General features: G+C 40.2%; 1 protein-coding gene across 35 annotated transcripts in view; it reads right to left on the bottom strand.

Moving 5' to 3' along the window:
* The window catches only part of MAP4K4 (mitogen-activated protein kinase kinase kinase kinase 4), a 185,919-nt gene that overhangs the window by 26,827 nt on the left and 144,089 nt on the right, over window positions 1–15,003 (bottom strand). For 4 of the 35 annotated variants that reach the window (XM_028103810.2, XM_088026570.1, XM_088026575.1 and 1 more), the window contains exons 13-19: window positions 10,813–10,974; window positions 7,906–7,992; window positions 7,118–7,330; window positions 5,993–6,154; window positions 3,190–3,423; window positions 2,132–2,238; window positions 519–670 (exon numbers count right to left, since the gene is read on the bottom strand). In XM_028103810.2, the coding sequence (XP_027959611.1) occupies window positions 519–670; window positions 2,132–2,238; window positions 3,190–3,423; window positions 5,993–6,154; window positions 7,118–7,330; window positions 7,906–7,992; window positions 10,813–10,974 (1,117 nt within the window). The remainder of the gene's footprint in view (window positions 1–518; window positions 671–2,131; window positions 2,239–3,189; window positions 3,424–5,992; window positions 6,155–7,117; window positions 7,331–7,905; window positions 7,993–10,812; window positions 10,975–15,003) is intronic. The other 31 variants (XM_088026572.1, XM_088026574.1, XM_088026596.1 and 28 more) reach the window with 11 other exon arrangements.

Genomic DNA, 15,003 nt, shown 5'->3' with positions numbered 1-15,003 from the left:
CTCTGCTTAACATGTATTCACAATACCTTGTTACACTATGTCAATAATATAATAGAGGGAATTTTCATTAACTTATTATTTTGAGGGTTAAAATAATCAATAATAATGACAGCATTGATGGGAATCCATATTGAAAGAAGTGGGTTCAAATCCCAGCTACGGACATTTAGCCAATCACCTTGGACAAGTTACTTAAGCTCACTAAATTGAAGTTGCTTTAATTTGTAAAATGGAGACACAATACATCTCTCTCTCTCTCTCATGGGGTTCTTTTAAGGATTAAATGAGATAATGCATATAAAGTGCTCACAGTGCTAGGCAGGTATAAGCTCTCAAAAGTGAACTCTGTATTATTAAGATTATGGTATCATTAGCAACCTGCACCGAAACACTGTTTTGTGATATGCAGCTGTGAAAAAAACCACAGGCCTTTTTACATGATTAAAAAGGATCTCCAATATACTGATCAGATAGCCCAATAGCGTTAACGGGGAAAGGGAAAAGCAAAGGTATCCTACATCTCACTCTGAAGCGCTCCCCAGAGCCACTCTGAGACCCAGGGTGGGACCCAGGCTGGGATCCTGAGTTGCTGGACCCCGAGGAGCTGCCACTGCCAGGCCTGGGCACCAGCTTCTCCACTCTCTCCCACAGCAGCCTGGGCTCAATACTGCTGTTAGAAAGAAGAGAGAACAGCTAATGCATTATCCCAAGATGTAGTATCAAATTATAAACAGATGCATGATGTGTCCACCAGTGTCTCTGAAATGTAGGTAAAATGAGGGAAAAAATGGCCTACAAACAGCATTCAACATTAAATTCATCAAAAGTTACAACGACATCATTCATGGGTTTTTATCTCATATAACCTTTTTTAAATTGTAGCTGACATACAACATTACATTAGTTTTGGGTATATCAAGTATCTCAGATAAGCTTAAATCAAAAATGTTAAATAACAGGCTACCATTAGCCAGACCCCAAATCTTCATCACAACTGACAGGAAATGCTACTGCTCAGTCGAAAAGTGTTACTGTTACTACTCCTGTCACAGCTATAAACTCAGTTTCTTATTATAAAAAAAATTCCACTTATATAGTCACACACAAAATTATGCTGTTCCTAGGCTGCTGATCTCACTGTCCACCAATGCCATTAAGAGCTGACACTTACACAGCATACTCCTTTGTATGAACTGAGTTAGAAATGCAACAGAGAGCATAGGCTACAATGCTCCCTGGCCACAGACACACCCAGAGCATGAATTTGCTAGAACACAATTAATACACAGGCTCAGTCACAGGAGAATCCCACAGTGCACCCTCATCATTTAAGGACTAAGAATGCTCTCTGCAGATTCTGGTCTGTCATCCATCTTTGTGCTCCAAGTTATATCAAGACTCCACGTGCAGAAGGCTAATTTCAGAGGTTCAGTGATGATTAAGTACAAAATAGTCAACACAGTGCTCCTTCCTTCCCCTAGGATGGCACCAGCCAATGGAAATCACTTGACAGGATGAATATATATATATATATAGCTGACTGGTAATAACATGGCAGCCATGCCTGTATGTGGCTACTGAGCACATGAAATGTGACTGGTGTAGCTAAGGAAATTAACTTTTAATTTTATTGAATTTTAATTAAGTTAAATTTAAATTTAAGTAGCTTCATGTGGCTAACAGTTACTGTATAGTACACAGAACAGCTCTACAACCTAAAAATATTACTTGGTTAATTCACTAGTTTATTACAGACTGTAAGTCAACCACTGACTTTTCTTTAGTAGCCTATTTGTGATTTCTGTACCAGTCCAAAGCACTTGGGACATCCTTTAGATGATAAGCTCCCTCAGGTTCCAATTCTCTTAATCTCTCCCCTGCCTTTCCCTGCTGTTCCATCCACTTGCTCTTAGAAAGCCAGAGAGTTTTCATCTTAAAAGTGCTGAAATACACAACTGGATTCAGACTCACTAGAGACCAGTTTGCTGTTATTCACGATAATGGATTTTCTGGCAGTTTTTCTTTTATAAAGTGACCAACTCTTTACCTCAGACATTCCATGTTTATGGAAACAAACATGACGTAATATGCTGTGCAGTAAATCTGTTTTCAAGCTTCCCTCTTCTCTTACCTGGTGGAGTTTCTTTGACCTGCTTGGCTATTTTGCTGTCCACTGCCTTGCAGTGGGGAATCCCGACGGGAGAGAACAGGGGAACGAGATGTTGTCCTCACAGGAACCTTTGGGTAGAAAAACATAGCAATTAAATTATTGAAAATATGAGAAGAAAAAAGATTTCCTTACCAAAACATATTTTTAGAACAGTCCTACTTATGGGAGCCTTATTATCACTACCCCCCACCCCCCCATCCCTGATCCTTTTCTGCCCTCCACTGATACAATACGATAGAGAAAATTCAGTCAAAGGCATCAAAGGAGCCAGGACAAACAGCCTTTCTATGCTTCTGTACCATTCAAATGATGTTTGGACTGAAGCTTCATGGCAAGGGACATACAAAGCATTTTGCTGAGATAATGTGAGAATCAGGAAAATAAGCTCAAAGAAATCAAACAATGGTCTACAAATGGATCAGTAGGAAACAAAGACTGGTAGGAAGCAAGAAAATATTCAGAGGAAGCAAATTCCAAGTGGAGGAAAAATAAATGAAATGAAAATGCGCCTTTTGTTTAATTTCACCATTAAGTAATTACCAAAACAAAACAACACAACAAAAAATTGAAAAGGAAACCAAAAATCCCTCAATTTAAAAAAGAAAAAAAATCATTTTTTTGGAATTTTAATGTAAAATTTTTCTTAAAAGAACCTTTTCTGAAAATTTTGATATTAATATTGCAAAATAATTTGTAGCTTTTGTATAAATGCTTAAGACAACAGCTAAAATATATTCTATTCTTTTTGTTCTAGGAGTATATTCTTTATAGTCTTACTCATATATTATTCTGTTACTTTGTGCTTAAGTATAGAGTTAATGACAACCATAAAAAGCTAACTGGCTGCTGGCTGAATTTAACTGCGCAACTATGGAACTTTCCCCACTGTAAAAAGTTCCTTTGAAGTTTCATTGCCCCTTCATTCTGGTGAAGTCACCATACCCTTAGTTAAAATAAATAATTAAAAAAAAATAACAAAAAGGAAAAAAGCAGCACACATCTGTCTTTCTGCTTCTTACCCTTGGAGGCACCTCGTCACTGTCTGATCTAGACCAAGCCTTTTGGGTGGGGTCAGGTACCTCCGACTTAGAGTCAGAACTCTGACTTAGCACCTCACTGCGGGAAGGTGGACATGGGTCCTGAGAGCGAAGATGGTGGTGTGCAAATTTGGGAGGAGAAGGGTCACTGAAGGAATGGGATCGCGAGACAGGGGAAACATTGTTCTTGAGAGATGCCAGGTGGGACCACTGTACCTTACAAGAAAACAAAACACAAAACATTCAATGCGTTCCGCATAAAACGCTTTTCCGGTCAATACCAAATCCAAACCAAGAAATGGGGAAAGGCAAAAGGGGGCAATACAGTCCTAGGTAAGCCAAGCAGTGGAACAGTTACACTTCTAAGTGAAAAAGCAGTCTGGGGAACATAATATATAGAAAAAACCAAATGTACATTTATAAGGAAAACTTTTAATATCCAGACTAACATTACAGATAGCAGTAAACATGAAGATTAATGAAACAAAACAAAACAAAACAAAAAACCCTGGTAGACCTCCGGTCCTAAAAGGGAGGACAACATGCTCCATGCACATCCATGTCAAAGCAGAGCTGACAGGCAGAGAGAGAGAGGGAGGAAAGAAAAATCACAAGACTGACACTGCCATGCATTCAGACCTAGCTATCCATCCTCATGGCACCTGGCAGTGTAAGGTTTCAGACCAAATAATCACAAAACAACACATTCATGAGCAAAGACAAACCCCTTGCGTGTTGGCAGACTATGGTAATACAACTTAAAAACAGCCAACTTTTCAAATACACCCACGATTTTGCCTCCTTCTTCTCCCAAGTCCTAAAACGCTCAAACCTTGGAGATCTCCATACATGTTCACAGTAGTTACGAGAAAAGGAATTTTGGTTTCTTTACGAATATTCAGTACTATCATTCCCTCTGCTGACTGCTACTGGAGTATATGCCTTCTACCTGACAAGTGAAGAAACAGGACAACGACTTGTCACCTGAGTTAATCTGGTTGCTTTTTAAGCTGGTAAAGCAATCTCTGAAATAATCTGTATTTTCTTTAGTTATTTTATCATTTTAAGATAAGTGTTCAAGATTGCAATTTACATAATTCTAGCTATGCTATCCATTATATCAACACATTTAAGAAAACTAAAAATCCAAATCACAACTGGTTCTACCTCTCCAAATGCAGGATTCAGAATAAGTCCCAGGTCATGATTTCTATGACTTCTGGGAGAGTGACAAATTACACTTATTGGTGGAATAATCTCAGAGTGGAATAATCTCAGAGTGCTAAACTGTTTAAAATTTTCAGGGGGGAAAATCTGAAAATGAAAGTATTATCTGTAACTATAATAAAAAATGGGCTTCAAAATAGAATCCTAGTCTCCTCAAAGAATGTTTTCGTAAGAAGAGGTTTCAGCCCAAAGCAACTTTAGGTAGAAGGAGGAAAAAGGAAACTATCTCTAGACACTACATTAGTTAATTAATATAGAAGTAGCCTACATAATTCAGGAATTCCTATTTTTTTAAACTTTTAGTGGGCAAACATAAAAATTTTCAATTTGCGGTAAGTTTAACTTTCAGAATAGAGGTCTTAGTCCTGGACTCTGCATACAAGTGCTGTCAAACCTATTCTGCCTTCCCTCTGTCCTGCTTTCCTCACTCTCTGGCTTGTGGGTCAGCTCTTGTGTGAATCAAGAAACTGCAGACCCCATGTAAGTATCTCCTTGCCCCCCGATAACCCCCAACCCCACAAATATGCCCTTTGTTTAGGTCTGGTTCTTCTTTTTTTTTTAACAACTCCTCCACACTGGGATTACTGATTGTAAAGCATGTTCAAATCCTCACTTGGACTTTTCAGAACACCACAACTACTTCTATCACAAGAATAGGAACTTTTGTCCCCTAACATTTGCAAACATCAGTGACAAGTAAGCTCAGGCTTAAGAACCTGTTCCCAATATCCTGGATTACACAGCTTCAAGGAGCAAAATATCTAAAAGTCACTTATTTTCAGTAAGAAAATGGGAATCTGTGTTTTAAGGATCATTCAGACAGCAATCCTTGCTGTTGCCTTCCTTCTCTGGATAGTACAGAGGGTTCTCTTTTAACCACACAGCACTCAGCTCAGAGGGGGTTCTCCCTCACCTAGACGAGGCAGAATGCTCTGGCCAACCCAATGAAAAGTCATGACCTTTACCCTGACCTACTTCAGGGGAATGCACACTTAACCTACTAGAGCGAATCTTCTTTTGGCTCTTGAACCTTTGGAGAATCTAATAAAAGCCCCTTTTCCCAGAAAAATATGCACAGTTGGACAAAACCAAGAAATTATACATGCAATTTCAGGGCAGACATTGGTTTTCTAAAGCCCACTCATGGAGCTGGCCAGGAGCCAAGGACCAAAGGTTAAGAAAAGGTTCTGGTTCTCCCTCTATGTACTTATACTACCTTTCCAAAACCTAAACTGAAAAATTTTTGTATTAGAGAAAGGAGGCACGTGTTCATGAATATCTGAGATAGGGAAGACAAAAAGACTAAAAGAAGAAATCACTGAGTCTAGATATTCTTAGCAAGTACAACAAAAATCTTAAAAAACAAAAAACAAAAAACCCTCCTTTGCTCTATCAACTGAGGGTATATTGCCTGTATGTTAATTGAAAATCACTCCTGCTAATCTCTTTTCTTTCTAAATGTGGTAACAAACCAAACTGTAAACGTTACAAGCAGGCCCGTGGCTTAGTGAGCTACGTTGTGAGTCTCCTCGGCCCACAGCCACCTGGCTGTTGCTACCTGTGGCTCAGCTGGTCTCTGCAGGGCAGGATGCACAGACTCGGAGTTGCCATTGGAAAAAGACTCTGATCTGGAAGGCACTGGTGGTTCCAATACTCTGCCTGTCTGCTTAGACTGGGCTTCAGGGGAGCTGTGGTTAGTTTTCCTAAATCTATCTTCCACCTGCATCAGAGAATTAGAAGACATAACTCAGTGTTAGTAGGGAAAAGCTGAGATCCTGAAGAAAGCCTGAAAGTGGAAGGGCCCTAGAGAGAAATTTTCTCTTTTCTCCAACTATGAGGAAAGAGAGGGGTGGCTTAAAAAGAGAGGGGACAAATAAAATAGGGCTAAAATTCGACTTGAGATAAAGAAATACTTATGAAGATAAAAATTAAGCCTTTAAAATCTCCTGGCAAGAATTCTTAGATTGTACATAATGACAAACTAGGAAAAAAGAAATTAATGTCACAACAAACTTAACAACAGATTAAAAGATTATCATCAGGAAGCCAAAACACATTTTATTCTACCAAAAATAAAGGCATTCCAGAATCAGCAGAATACTTGTTCCCAGAATCAGGGTGAGACATGGCAGAAGGATGCCACCTATAGGCCAGGTTTAAACACACTCTAGAAGCCGCCCAGGTCCCCCTCTTCCTGTTATCCCCAGTTACTGCTTTGCCACATCCTTACTGTGAGGCTCTGGGTAGCCCAAATGTGCCAGTTCAGTAACAAATCACAGTCCTTGAAAAGCTAGTAAACTGGGCTACAGCCACACTTTATTTTCATTATGGTTTTGGAAAAATAGCTAACCAGGCCACCATTCCCTTTGTTTACATTGCAAGAATGACTCTGCCATACAATCTTCTCTCTGTTTAGTTTAGTGTTCAATTCCCCTGCGATTTGTTAACAGAGGCACTCTAGTCGTCTATGGAAAAACCACTAAGCAGATAAGAGACCTTGGGCAAGTGTCCTTTCACTTCTCTGAACCACAACTTCTCAGCTAGAAAACCAAGAGAGTGGCTCACAACTGGTCTCTATGCCCCATTCTAGCCTTAATATTACATAGTTCCTAAGCGTCATTCTGTTACTTTCCAGGGAACAATGGACACCGGATCAATGTTCAAGCAACGAAGGAAAAAATACCTCTCGAGCTCTGTCAGCGGGCTCGTAGTGGGGTTTAGGCTCGGGAGCGTGAAAGCTTGGCTTGCTCCTTTCCTGCTGCGGTGGCTGGGGCTGCTGCGGGTGCGGCCTCCTGTGGTCATGCTGTAGAGACAGGAGATATGCTTGTTCTTGTTGCAACTGCCTCTGGAGCCTCTCTGCCTGCCGGTGCTCCTCCATCTCCCGCCATCGGCACTCCTTGGAGAGGGAGAGGAGAATACTAAATCTATGGGACACTGCAGAGCTCGCCTCTTCTCTGGATTCATTCTCGACTTTTTAAAAAGATAATGCCCTTTGTCCCCCTTGTTTGATAACAGAGCAAAATGACTGGGATTTTAAATAGCATATTACCTGTGGAAAAATCTGACAGCTTGTTGCTAACCATAATATCACTGGACAGAGAAAGAATTCAATTAAAAGTTGCTTTCGGTGGTTTCAAAAGTCAGAATATACTAGACAAAAATCCTATGGCGTGTGCTTTGAGCTTTCAGCCCTTAGCATTCTAGTTTGTTCACAGAATGCCAAGTTCTATTCAAAACCTTGCTATCTACCAAAGAGAACAGTTAACTCTTTAACAGGAAATAAATATATAGAAGCCACCTCGAAAAGTTGCCCAAAGTAGCATGACCACAGAGGACGTCTCCATTTGAGCCTGTCAGTCCACAGCACTAACCAAAATGGTCTGGTGATCACCACAGGTCTGCCCAAAGCTCAGGGGAGGGATAGCTAAACGAGCCCTAATGCTATGGAACAAGACAGACACAGGGCGTTACCAGTAACATGGCCTGCTCCTGGAGCAGCTGCTGCTGAAGGATTTCCAAGTGCCGCTGCTCCTCTTCTAGCTGTCGCCTGATATACTCCTGTCACACAGAAATTACCCAGCAATCAATTTATCCAAAAGGAAAGCATCAGAACCACCTGAATGGAGCACCAAGAACCATTTGCCCCCAATGGTCTTCAGTGGTAATTCACTTAGTGATGAATATATTACAAAGCATATGGTGAAGGATTTTTCCCAAGATCATCAAATTGGCCAAGATCTAAAGAGTCTAACAAATGATGATATACACTCCACTGAAACATACTAAAGTATCTGAAAATTTTTCTGTTAGAACACAGCTGTTAAACACAAATGCGGGATTTCAAAGGACCATGATATTCCTCTTAAGGATGGTAGACTCCAGAGAAATCAAGAGTTTAATTAGATAAACCAGAGGGTTCACATTGCCCCAGAGGGTTCTTTATTATAGTCATTATTCATAACTAGGATGGACTGCCAATTTTTAAAACCCCAAACCGAAACCTGTTTAATATTAAAACAGAGCAAACAGGATTTGTGTTTCCTCTGATGACAAAGAAGGTACACAGAATGACTAATTCTGAAAGCCATGGTCTGTGGGCACCAGACTCAGGTGGTTTCTCACAAATGAACAAGTCCAGGCTCTTCATGATGAGACTACGACAGAGTGTGTGTGTGTGTCTGGGGGGGTGCAGGGTAGGTGGGGGGGTTGGGGGAAGCCTATTTTCAAGGGGAAGAAAACAAGTCTCTGCAACAATGAAAACAGGTAAACACACCCAAAATATGTAAAGAGGAGAAATCCAACCTTGAAGTTGCATGCATATTTAAGAGACTAGGAAATCAAGAAACCTTTACCAATGACCTCTAGAAAGCCCTCCCATTTTCTCAGTCTCCTCATTTGAGAAATGAATGTCAAGAATATTCTCTTGCAACTCTCAAGACTTTTTGTGAGGCTCAAATAGGACACAGACATGAAACAACTTTGAAACACAAACAAAAGAAGTTTCCTTCCTTTTCAACAGGGAAAAAAGCTAACTACTCCATAGGGGAGTAGACTAAAGGGTCTATAAGAAATTTTATCTGAAATTCAGATTATGCCTTTACAGTGTCTAATGCTGACCATCCACTTATACTATGGTGCACACTTTAAAATTAAAAATAGCCATAAATCTGGGCTGGACAGAAGTTTTAGTTCAGCAATAATTCTGGTTGAGAGAATGGTGGATAACACAAATCATGACATATGTATTTCCTTAGAAACCTTCATCTTACAAAATAAATTTCGCCCAAAAAAGTCAATCTGATTCCAACCTGGGCTCCAAGCCCCGTGCCTGTAAGTCTAACCATCCATGGCACATGCTATGCCAAGCACTGCCCTAGTGTGACATGTGGCCTTGCCCTGCAACGGCTGAGAAAGGGATCTGAACCCCAACTCATCTCTTCTTGGAACTAGACAGCACTGAACCGTAACTTGAAAGATCAAATTAGCACAGTTGGGGTTTTTTGCCTTCAAAACACAAGGACAACCAGGAAATTCACATCTATCCAAATCACAAAGTTCCTAATGTATAACGAGCACACAGAATACAATTATACATATACACAAACATGCACACGTAATGCAGAAATGACACATTTCTCACAGCACTGTTAACACGGGGACTATTTTGCAAAAGAATAAGGAGAGCAGAATGAAACTACTTTGATGCTATTTTTTTTAAGAGGCGAAGAATACTTGCTGTACACAAAAACTAATGACTGCCCCTAAAACATCAAAGATTAAGTATTACTCTCATACCCACCTCTCACCATTGAATTGCAAGAATTATCCTGAGGACATTTAATTTTTTAAAAGCTCATTTTACACCTCTTTGCAGTCCCCAAGTAAAAATTACAATGTGGAAAAAACAACAACAACAACAAAAAACCCCAACACACACCAAGGTCAACTGGCCAAGAATGTCAATAAGGTAACAAATAAAAAGTATCACTTAAATTCCCAGGAAGAACTGGTAAACATGCAAAAAACCAGAAGCATATGATTAGTATCAAGGACAGTGGCTGAATAATCAAGTTAATGCCATTGTTCATAAGTATCTTAAGATGAATTCCAAGTATTATTTAAATCGGTCCCCATTCATATCTTTTTTCTTTTACCCAAACCTCATAACAAAGAACGATCAATTCAAAGATGGGAGAGCTGAAGAGGCTCTGAGGGGCTCACAGGGACGGCAGAGACACAAAAGCACAGTCAGGTTTTATTTGCACAGGTGATTCAGGGCACAGAGATTTCTAAAGACAACTATAGCTGGCATCAATAAAATGCTCTAAGTATTATCAAAACATGGATGATCTTTTTTGGCTAAACAAAACCACAGTGTTATTAGTTTTTCTAATGCTAGAGACATACACTGCATTATATGCAAATATGTTTATTACAATATTCATTGTAAACAATATTTTCAATTTACAGGGGTAAATACAATATTCCTAGCTACTGGGTACTTCAAACATCTCTTGTGGTTGGTTTTTAATTTCACTAAGGAAAAGGTTAATTATCATCCAGATATTTGGGGTTCAAAGCATTTAAGCCAAACCCAAGAAGATAATCTTCAGAAATCTTTTGGGTATCACACTATTTGGAGACCACTCAACTGGTTTCAAGGTTTCTAAATGTAAAGATTTATCCATCAGTTTTTAAAGATGAGACTCAATTTGTTGCTGTGCTTCCAACTGTGCTTCAGCATTCTGAAACCTCTGAAGTCCTGAATGGGTTGTGTGTACACTCACATGTGTGTACTTTTTGCCCCAAATCCCCCAACTCTAAACTAAGCAACAAACCTCAAAAATTCATGGGTGGAACATTCTTTTGTGAACTAACCTGTTCTCTTTCAACTCTCCTCTTTTCTTCTTCTGCCCGCCTCCTCTCTTCTTCTTCTTTACGTCTTCTTTCCAGTTCCTCCAGACGCCTCTTCTCTTCTTGTTCCCTCCTTCGCTGCTCACGTTCCTGCTGCCTTCTGGCTTCCCGCTCTCTCCTTTGTTGCTACGGGAGCGAAGACAGTAATCAGCAGGGATCTTCCCCTACACCTCTCATGACAGTCTGCTGACCAGTAGCAGGTAGGTGCTAATGAGGGGAGCTCTACCGGCGAGTGATTTCCACACTGCCCCTTGGCCACTATGTACTAGCAACCTCATAAATGTTGGTCAAAGGTGGTGTATTTCTGTGAATCTTTACACGGTTTGGTTCCATTTTGATATCAACTATTCCCCATTCTTCACCGTATGAAAAGAGCAACCAACGGACAGGAAATTCCTTATCCTTGCATATCACTAACAGAATTACACAGGGCCCGTAGTAAGCCAAAGAAAAAGAAGACAAAGGAATAAAAGAGAATAGAAGTAGAGCAAAGAAAGGTAAGAAATAATTAAAAAGAAGGAAAGGAAGCATGTATCAGGAAAAAGAGAAACGGACATCAACAAGGGTAAGAAATGCCAGCATTATTACGATGAACGTAAGAAACTGCTATGGCACACATGCTTACTATGTGTCTTGCCCTGTGCTGTCAGATAGTCTTTGCTCCATTTCCGTTACCTAATGTAATTCCCAAAACAAACCTGGGAAGTAGGTATTTCACTCCTACTTTACAAATGAGAAAACAGGTTCAGAAGAGTTAAGTGACTTGCCCAGTGTCACCCAGCAAACAAGCCCCCAGCCAGAAGGGCCACTCTGCCTCTAATGCCTATAGCACTAACCAGACCCAATCGTGCATCCTATCAACAGGGAGGTTGGTGCTACTCATCACCAGACTCACTCTGATGGCCCTTCCTAATCCCGGCTATCCTATATAACCCCACAGAAGAGAACACTGGGACACACTGGGCACTTGTCTGGCTGCTTGTCCCATCCAGCCCCAGACATCTGTCAATAAAGCACTTCCACAGTATGAAGCATAAATTAACCAATTCTTCTCACAAATATGAAAAATGTTAGCCTCTAGACTGGCGCCATCCAACAGATTCTCTGGGATGATGAAAATGTTCTCAGTACTATTCACTAGAGGAGCCACTAGCCCCAGGTTGCTACTGAGTACCTGAAATGTGACTAGCACAACTGAGGAACTTAGTTCTCAATTTTGTCTCAATGAAGTTAATTTAAGTTTAAATAGCCACATGTGGCTAGTGGCTACTATGTTGGACCACAAAGCTCTGAAGAATACACAACTACCGAATATAAGACACAGGAAGCTGATATTATTACCACAAACTTTAATGTGATACTGAGATTATTAAGTAAGAAAGTTTGGGATAAAGCTACTGGAGATACTAGATGCAAATATATATAATGGGTATAAAAGTAGTTATTTATTATAGTTTCAGTATTCCTTCTGGGTCCGCCCCCACCCCCATCCCCACCCACAAGCATTCATTCTGAAGGCAGACATTTAAAATGATTTCCTGAGAAATGTACAGAAATGTCTTATGTGTGGAACCCCTGGAGAGAGAGGATCACTTGGTACCTGGCCCCTCTCGGCTGAGTACATACATCACCACTACTCTCAATACAGTCCCGAATCAGCTTTTGGCTCACCTTCCTCTCTTATTCCATACATTTCAATGTTTTTTTTTCCCCACACTGTGTGCTCTTAGAATCCAATGCACAAAAATGCACCAGTTCCCATGGGTGGGGGTGGGGGTCATAAAAAGAACTGAGTTCCTGTTTAGAAATTACAACTTAAACGGCCAAGGCATCTTTATTAAATTCAAACACCTACACTGCCCCATACAATGCGCTTGCTGCCTGTCATTTGCTGGCTTAATGCCTTTATACTTTTTTTTAAATCTTAAAAAAAGAGAAAAAGAGGACCCTATTCAAAATCAAATCTAGGGAGGACAACAGAGAGCAACTGCCTACGTGCCAAAGAACTCAGGATCGAGGGCTTTTTGTACCAAGGCCTTTCTCTACTGCCATGGTGAGGCGTGCGTTCAGGGCACCGGGCCTGAGCACTGCCCTGCACCCCTGGGAGGGAGGTCTTTCTTTTTTAAAACCAGCTACCAGAAAATAAAACAAACAAAACCACTTCCCCCAGCCCCAGGACTTCATGAGCAATGTAACACAGAAACTTGAGGTAAGAAATATGAAAATCTCATTCAAGCAGTGTTACTATAGCCTTTCTACTTCAAAGCAAATTAAGTTAGATCTTTTATTTTCTATCTTTTGCCTTTTCTATACAGGAGCAAAAAGAAGTGAGTGGCTTTTACCAGTACATCGCTTATAACAAATATGCAGTAGCTAACACAACCATTTTTCTAATGCTGGTCATAAAAATCATTATGTTTTACCAATTGGGAAACTGGTTTCTTTGCTTTAAATAGAAATTATTTAATTCCTTCAGGTATTCCTAGCTTCAGAACTTCTCTGTTGAATATAAAGACATTCAAAATATAACAAAAAGCCTCCATTATAATAAACCTAAAACACGAAGAATCTCTCATTCAATCAGTTTGAAAGCTTAAAATGGTATGTTTTCCTTGAAGGGGTGAACATGAACATGGAAATTCTGTGGAAGCTTCCATCCTGAGGAGTGAGAGTGGTTTCATGTACTCTATGATTTTTACAGAGAGACTCAGCACTGCTTAGTTCTGAGAACAATCATGGGCAAGGCTGGCAATAATCAGGACACTTTCAGGTTTATAAAAGAGAAATGACTTGCTAGAATACACTGGATTTAGCAAACACCTGGCAGGCCAGGCAAGAAGGGCCCCACCTCTGGATGAAAGAAAGAACCCACAATTACAACAAAGCTGAACAGAAAGCTACCTAATAAGGTATGTACATAATTTTCTTCCAAGTTAGTTAGACAAAAGGAAAACAGGAGCATGAAGAAAAGGGAAACAAAAAGAAAGGAAAGCAATGTCTACACCCTTAAAATTCCCCCTTAGCTTCTGAGAATTTAGGTTCCAAGTAATCAGATTAACAGGAACAGGTCAGAGGAGGCAAAGAACCTTATACACGGACACCGAATTTTACAACTTTTAGACAACAAAGAAGCCAAAATGGGTTAGAGGGGTCCTTTGAGAAGTTGTAGTCCACTATGGAGTCCTAGAAAGAGAAGTGAAATGACTCAAGGAACAGAGGTTGTGGTCCTGATTCTACTTCCCCTCCCTGAGCCTATTTCCTGACTTGTCAGAACAGAGGTGTGTGAGGTGGGGGTGGGAGGGAGGCAGTCTATGTCAGCAATCATCATGGTGTGGAGTTTGCAATGGGTGTTTTTTGTTTTTTGTTTTTTAAATCAACAGTTGGTGTCTACAGTGTGAAAAAAAATTTTACAGAGCTCATAAGCAATGAACGGTAAGAGAATCATTCCTCTCCCTGCCCACCACACCACCCTGGGGAGTGCCCTGACACAGCGAGATTAAAAGAAAGAAGGAGAGAAGTGAAGAACTAAGATGGTAGGTCTCTATATCAGCAGTCTCTAAAAGTAAGCAAGACAATCAGTGGAGGTCTAGGAAAAGAAAACACTGAACTTTTATTTATTTATATTTGTAGCTCACCCTTTTAAAATAGCTCTTTTTGCATGTTTTATAATATACACACTCAGTGAAAGGGTATATAAGGGTATCTATCTCTATCAGATTTATGTCTTCGGTTTCTTTTACTGCTGGGATGGATGCTGATTAAAGACCCTTCCAGGCCACTGTATTGTTCTAAGAAATGCCGCATGACCACAGAGACACAGACCCACAACAGCCTTACAGATATGCTTACTGTCATTTCCTTATATACCATGCAGACTACTAAACATTCTTTAATTTGCAGATATGATGTTGAAGTGAAGGTCCCCACTTAAACCCATGGTATCACAGTAACAGAAAGAAAAGCCACAGGCTGCACTTGCTTTTTCCTCTTATTATCAAAAAAAATTTTCTTTAATTTGAAAGCAAAGCCATCCGCATCTCTGTTGATGCTCTGGCTATTATGAGCAAGGACTCCTCCAGAGAACCAGGAGGGAAACAACTTCATGGAGTCCTGGATGTTGCCATGCTGAGGTCTGGGAGTAATGACCATGAGAGA

This window comes from Eumetopias jubatus, unplaced genomic scaffold (assembly GCF_037043125.1).
Source record: "Eumetopias jubatus isolate StellerSeaLion01/CBP00866 unplaced genomic scaffold, mEumJub1_p1.0 scaffold_9, whole genome shotgun sequence".
Lineage (NCBI taxonomy): Eukaryota > Metazoa > Chordata > Mammalia > Carnivora > Otariidae > Eumetopias > Eumetopias jubatus.
This window is presented reverse-complemented; position numbering and strand designations above follow the sequence as displayed.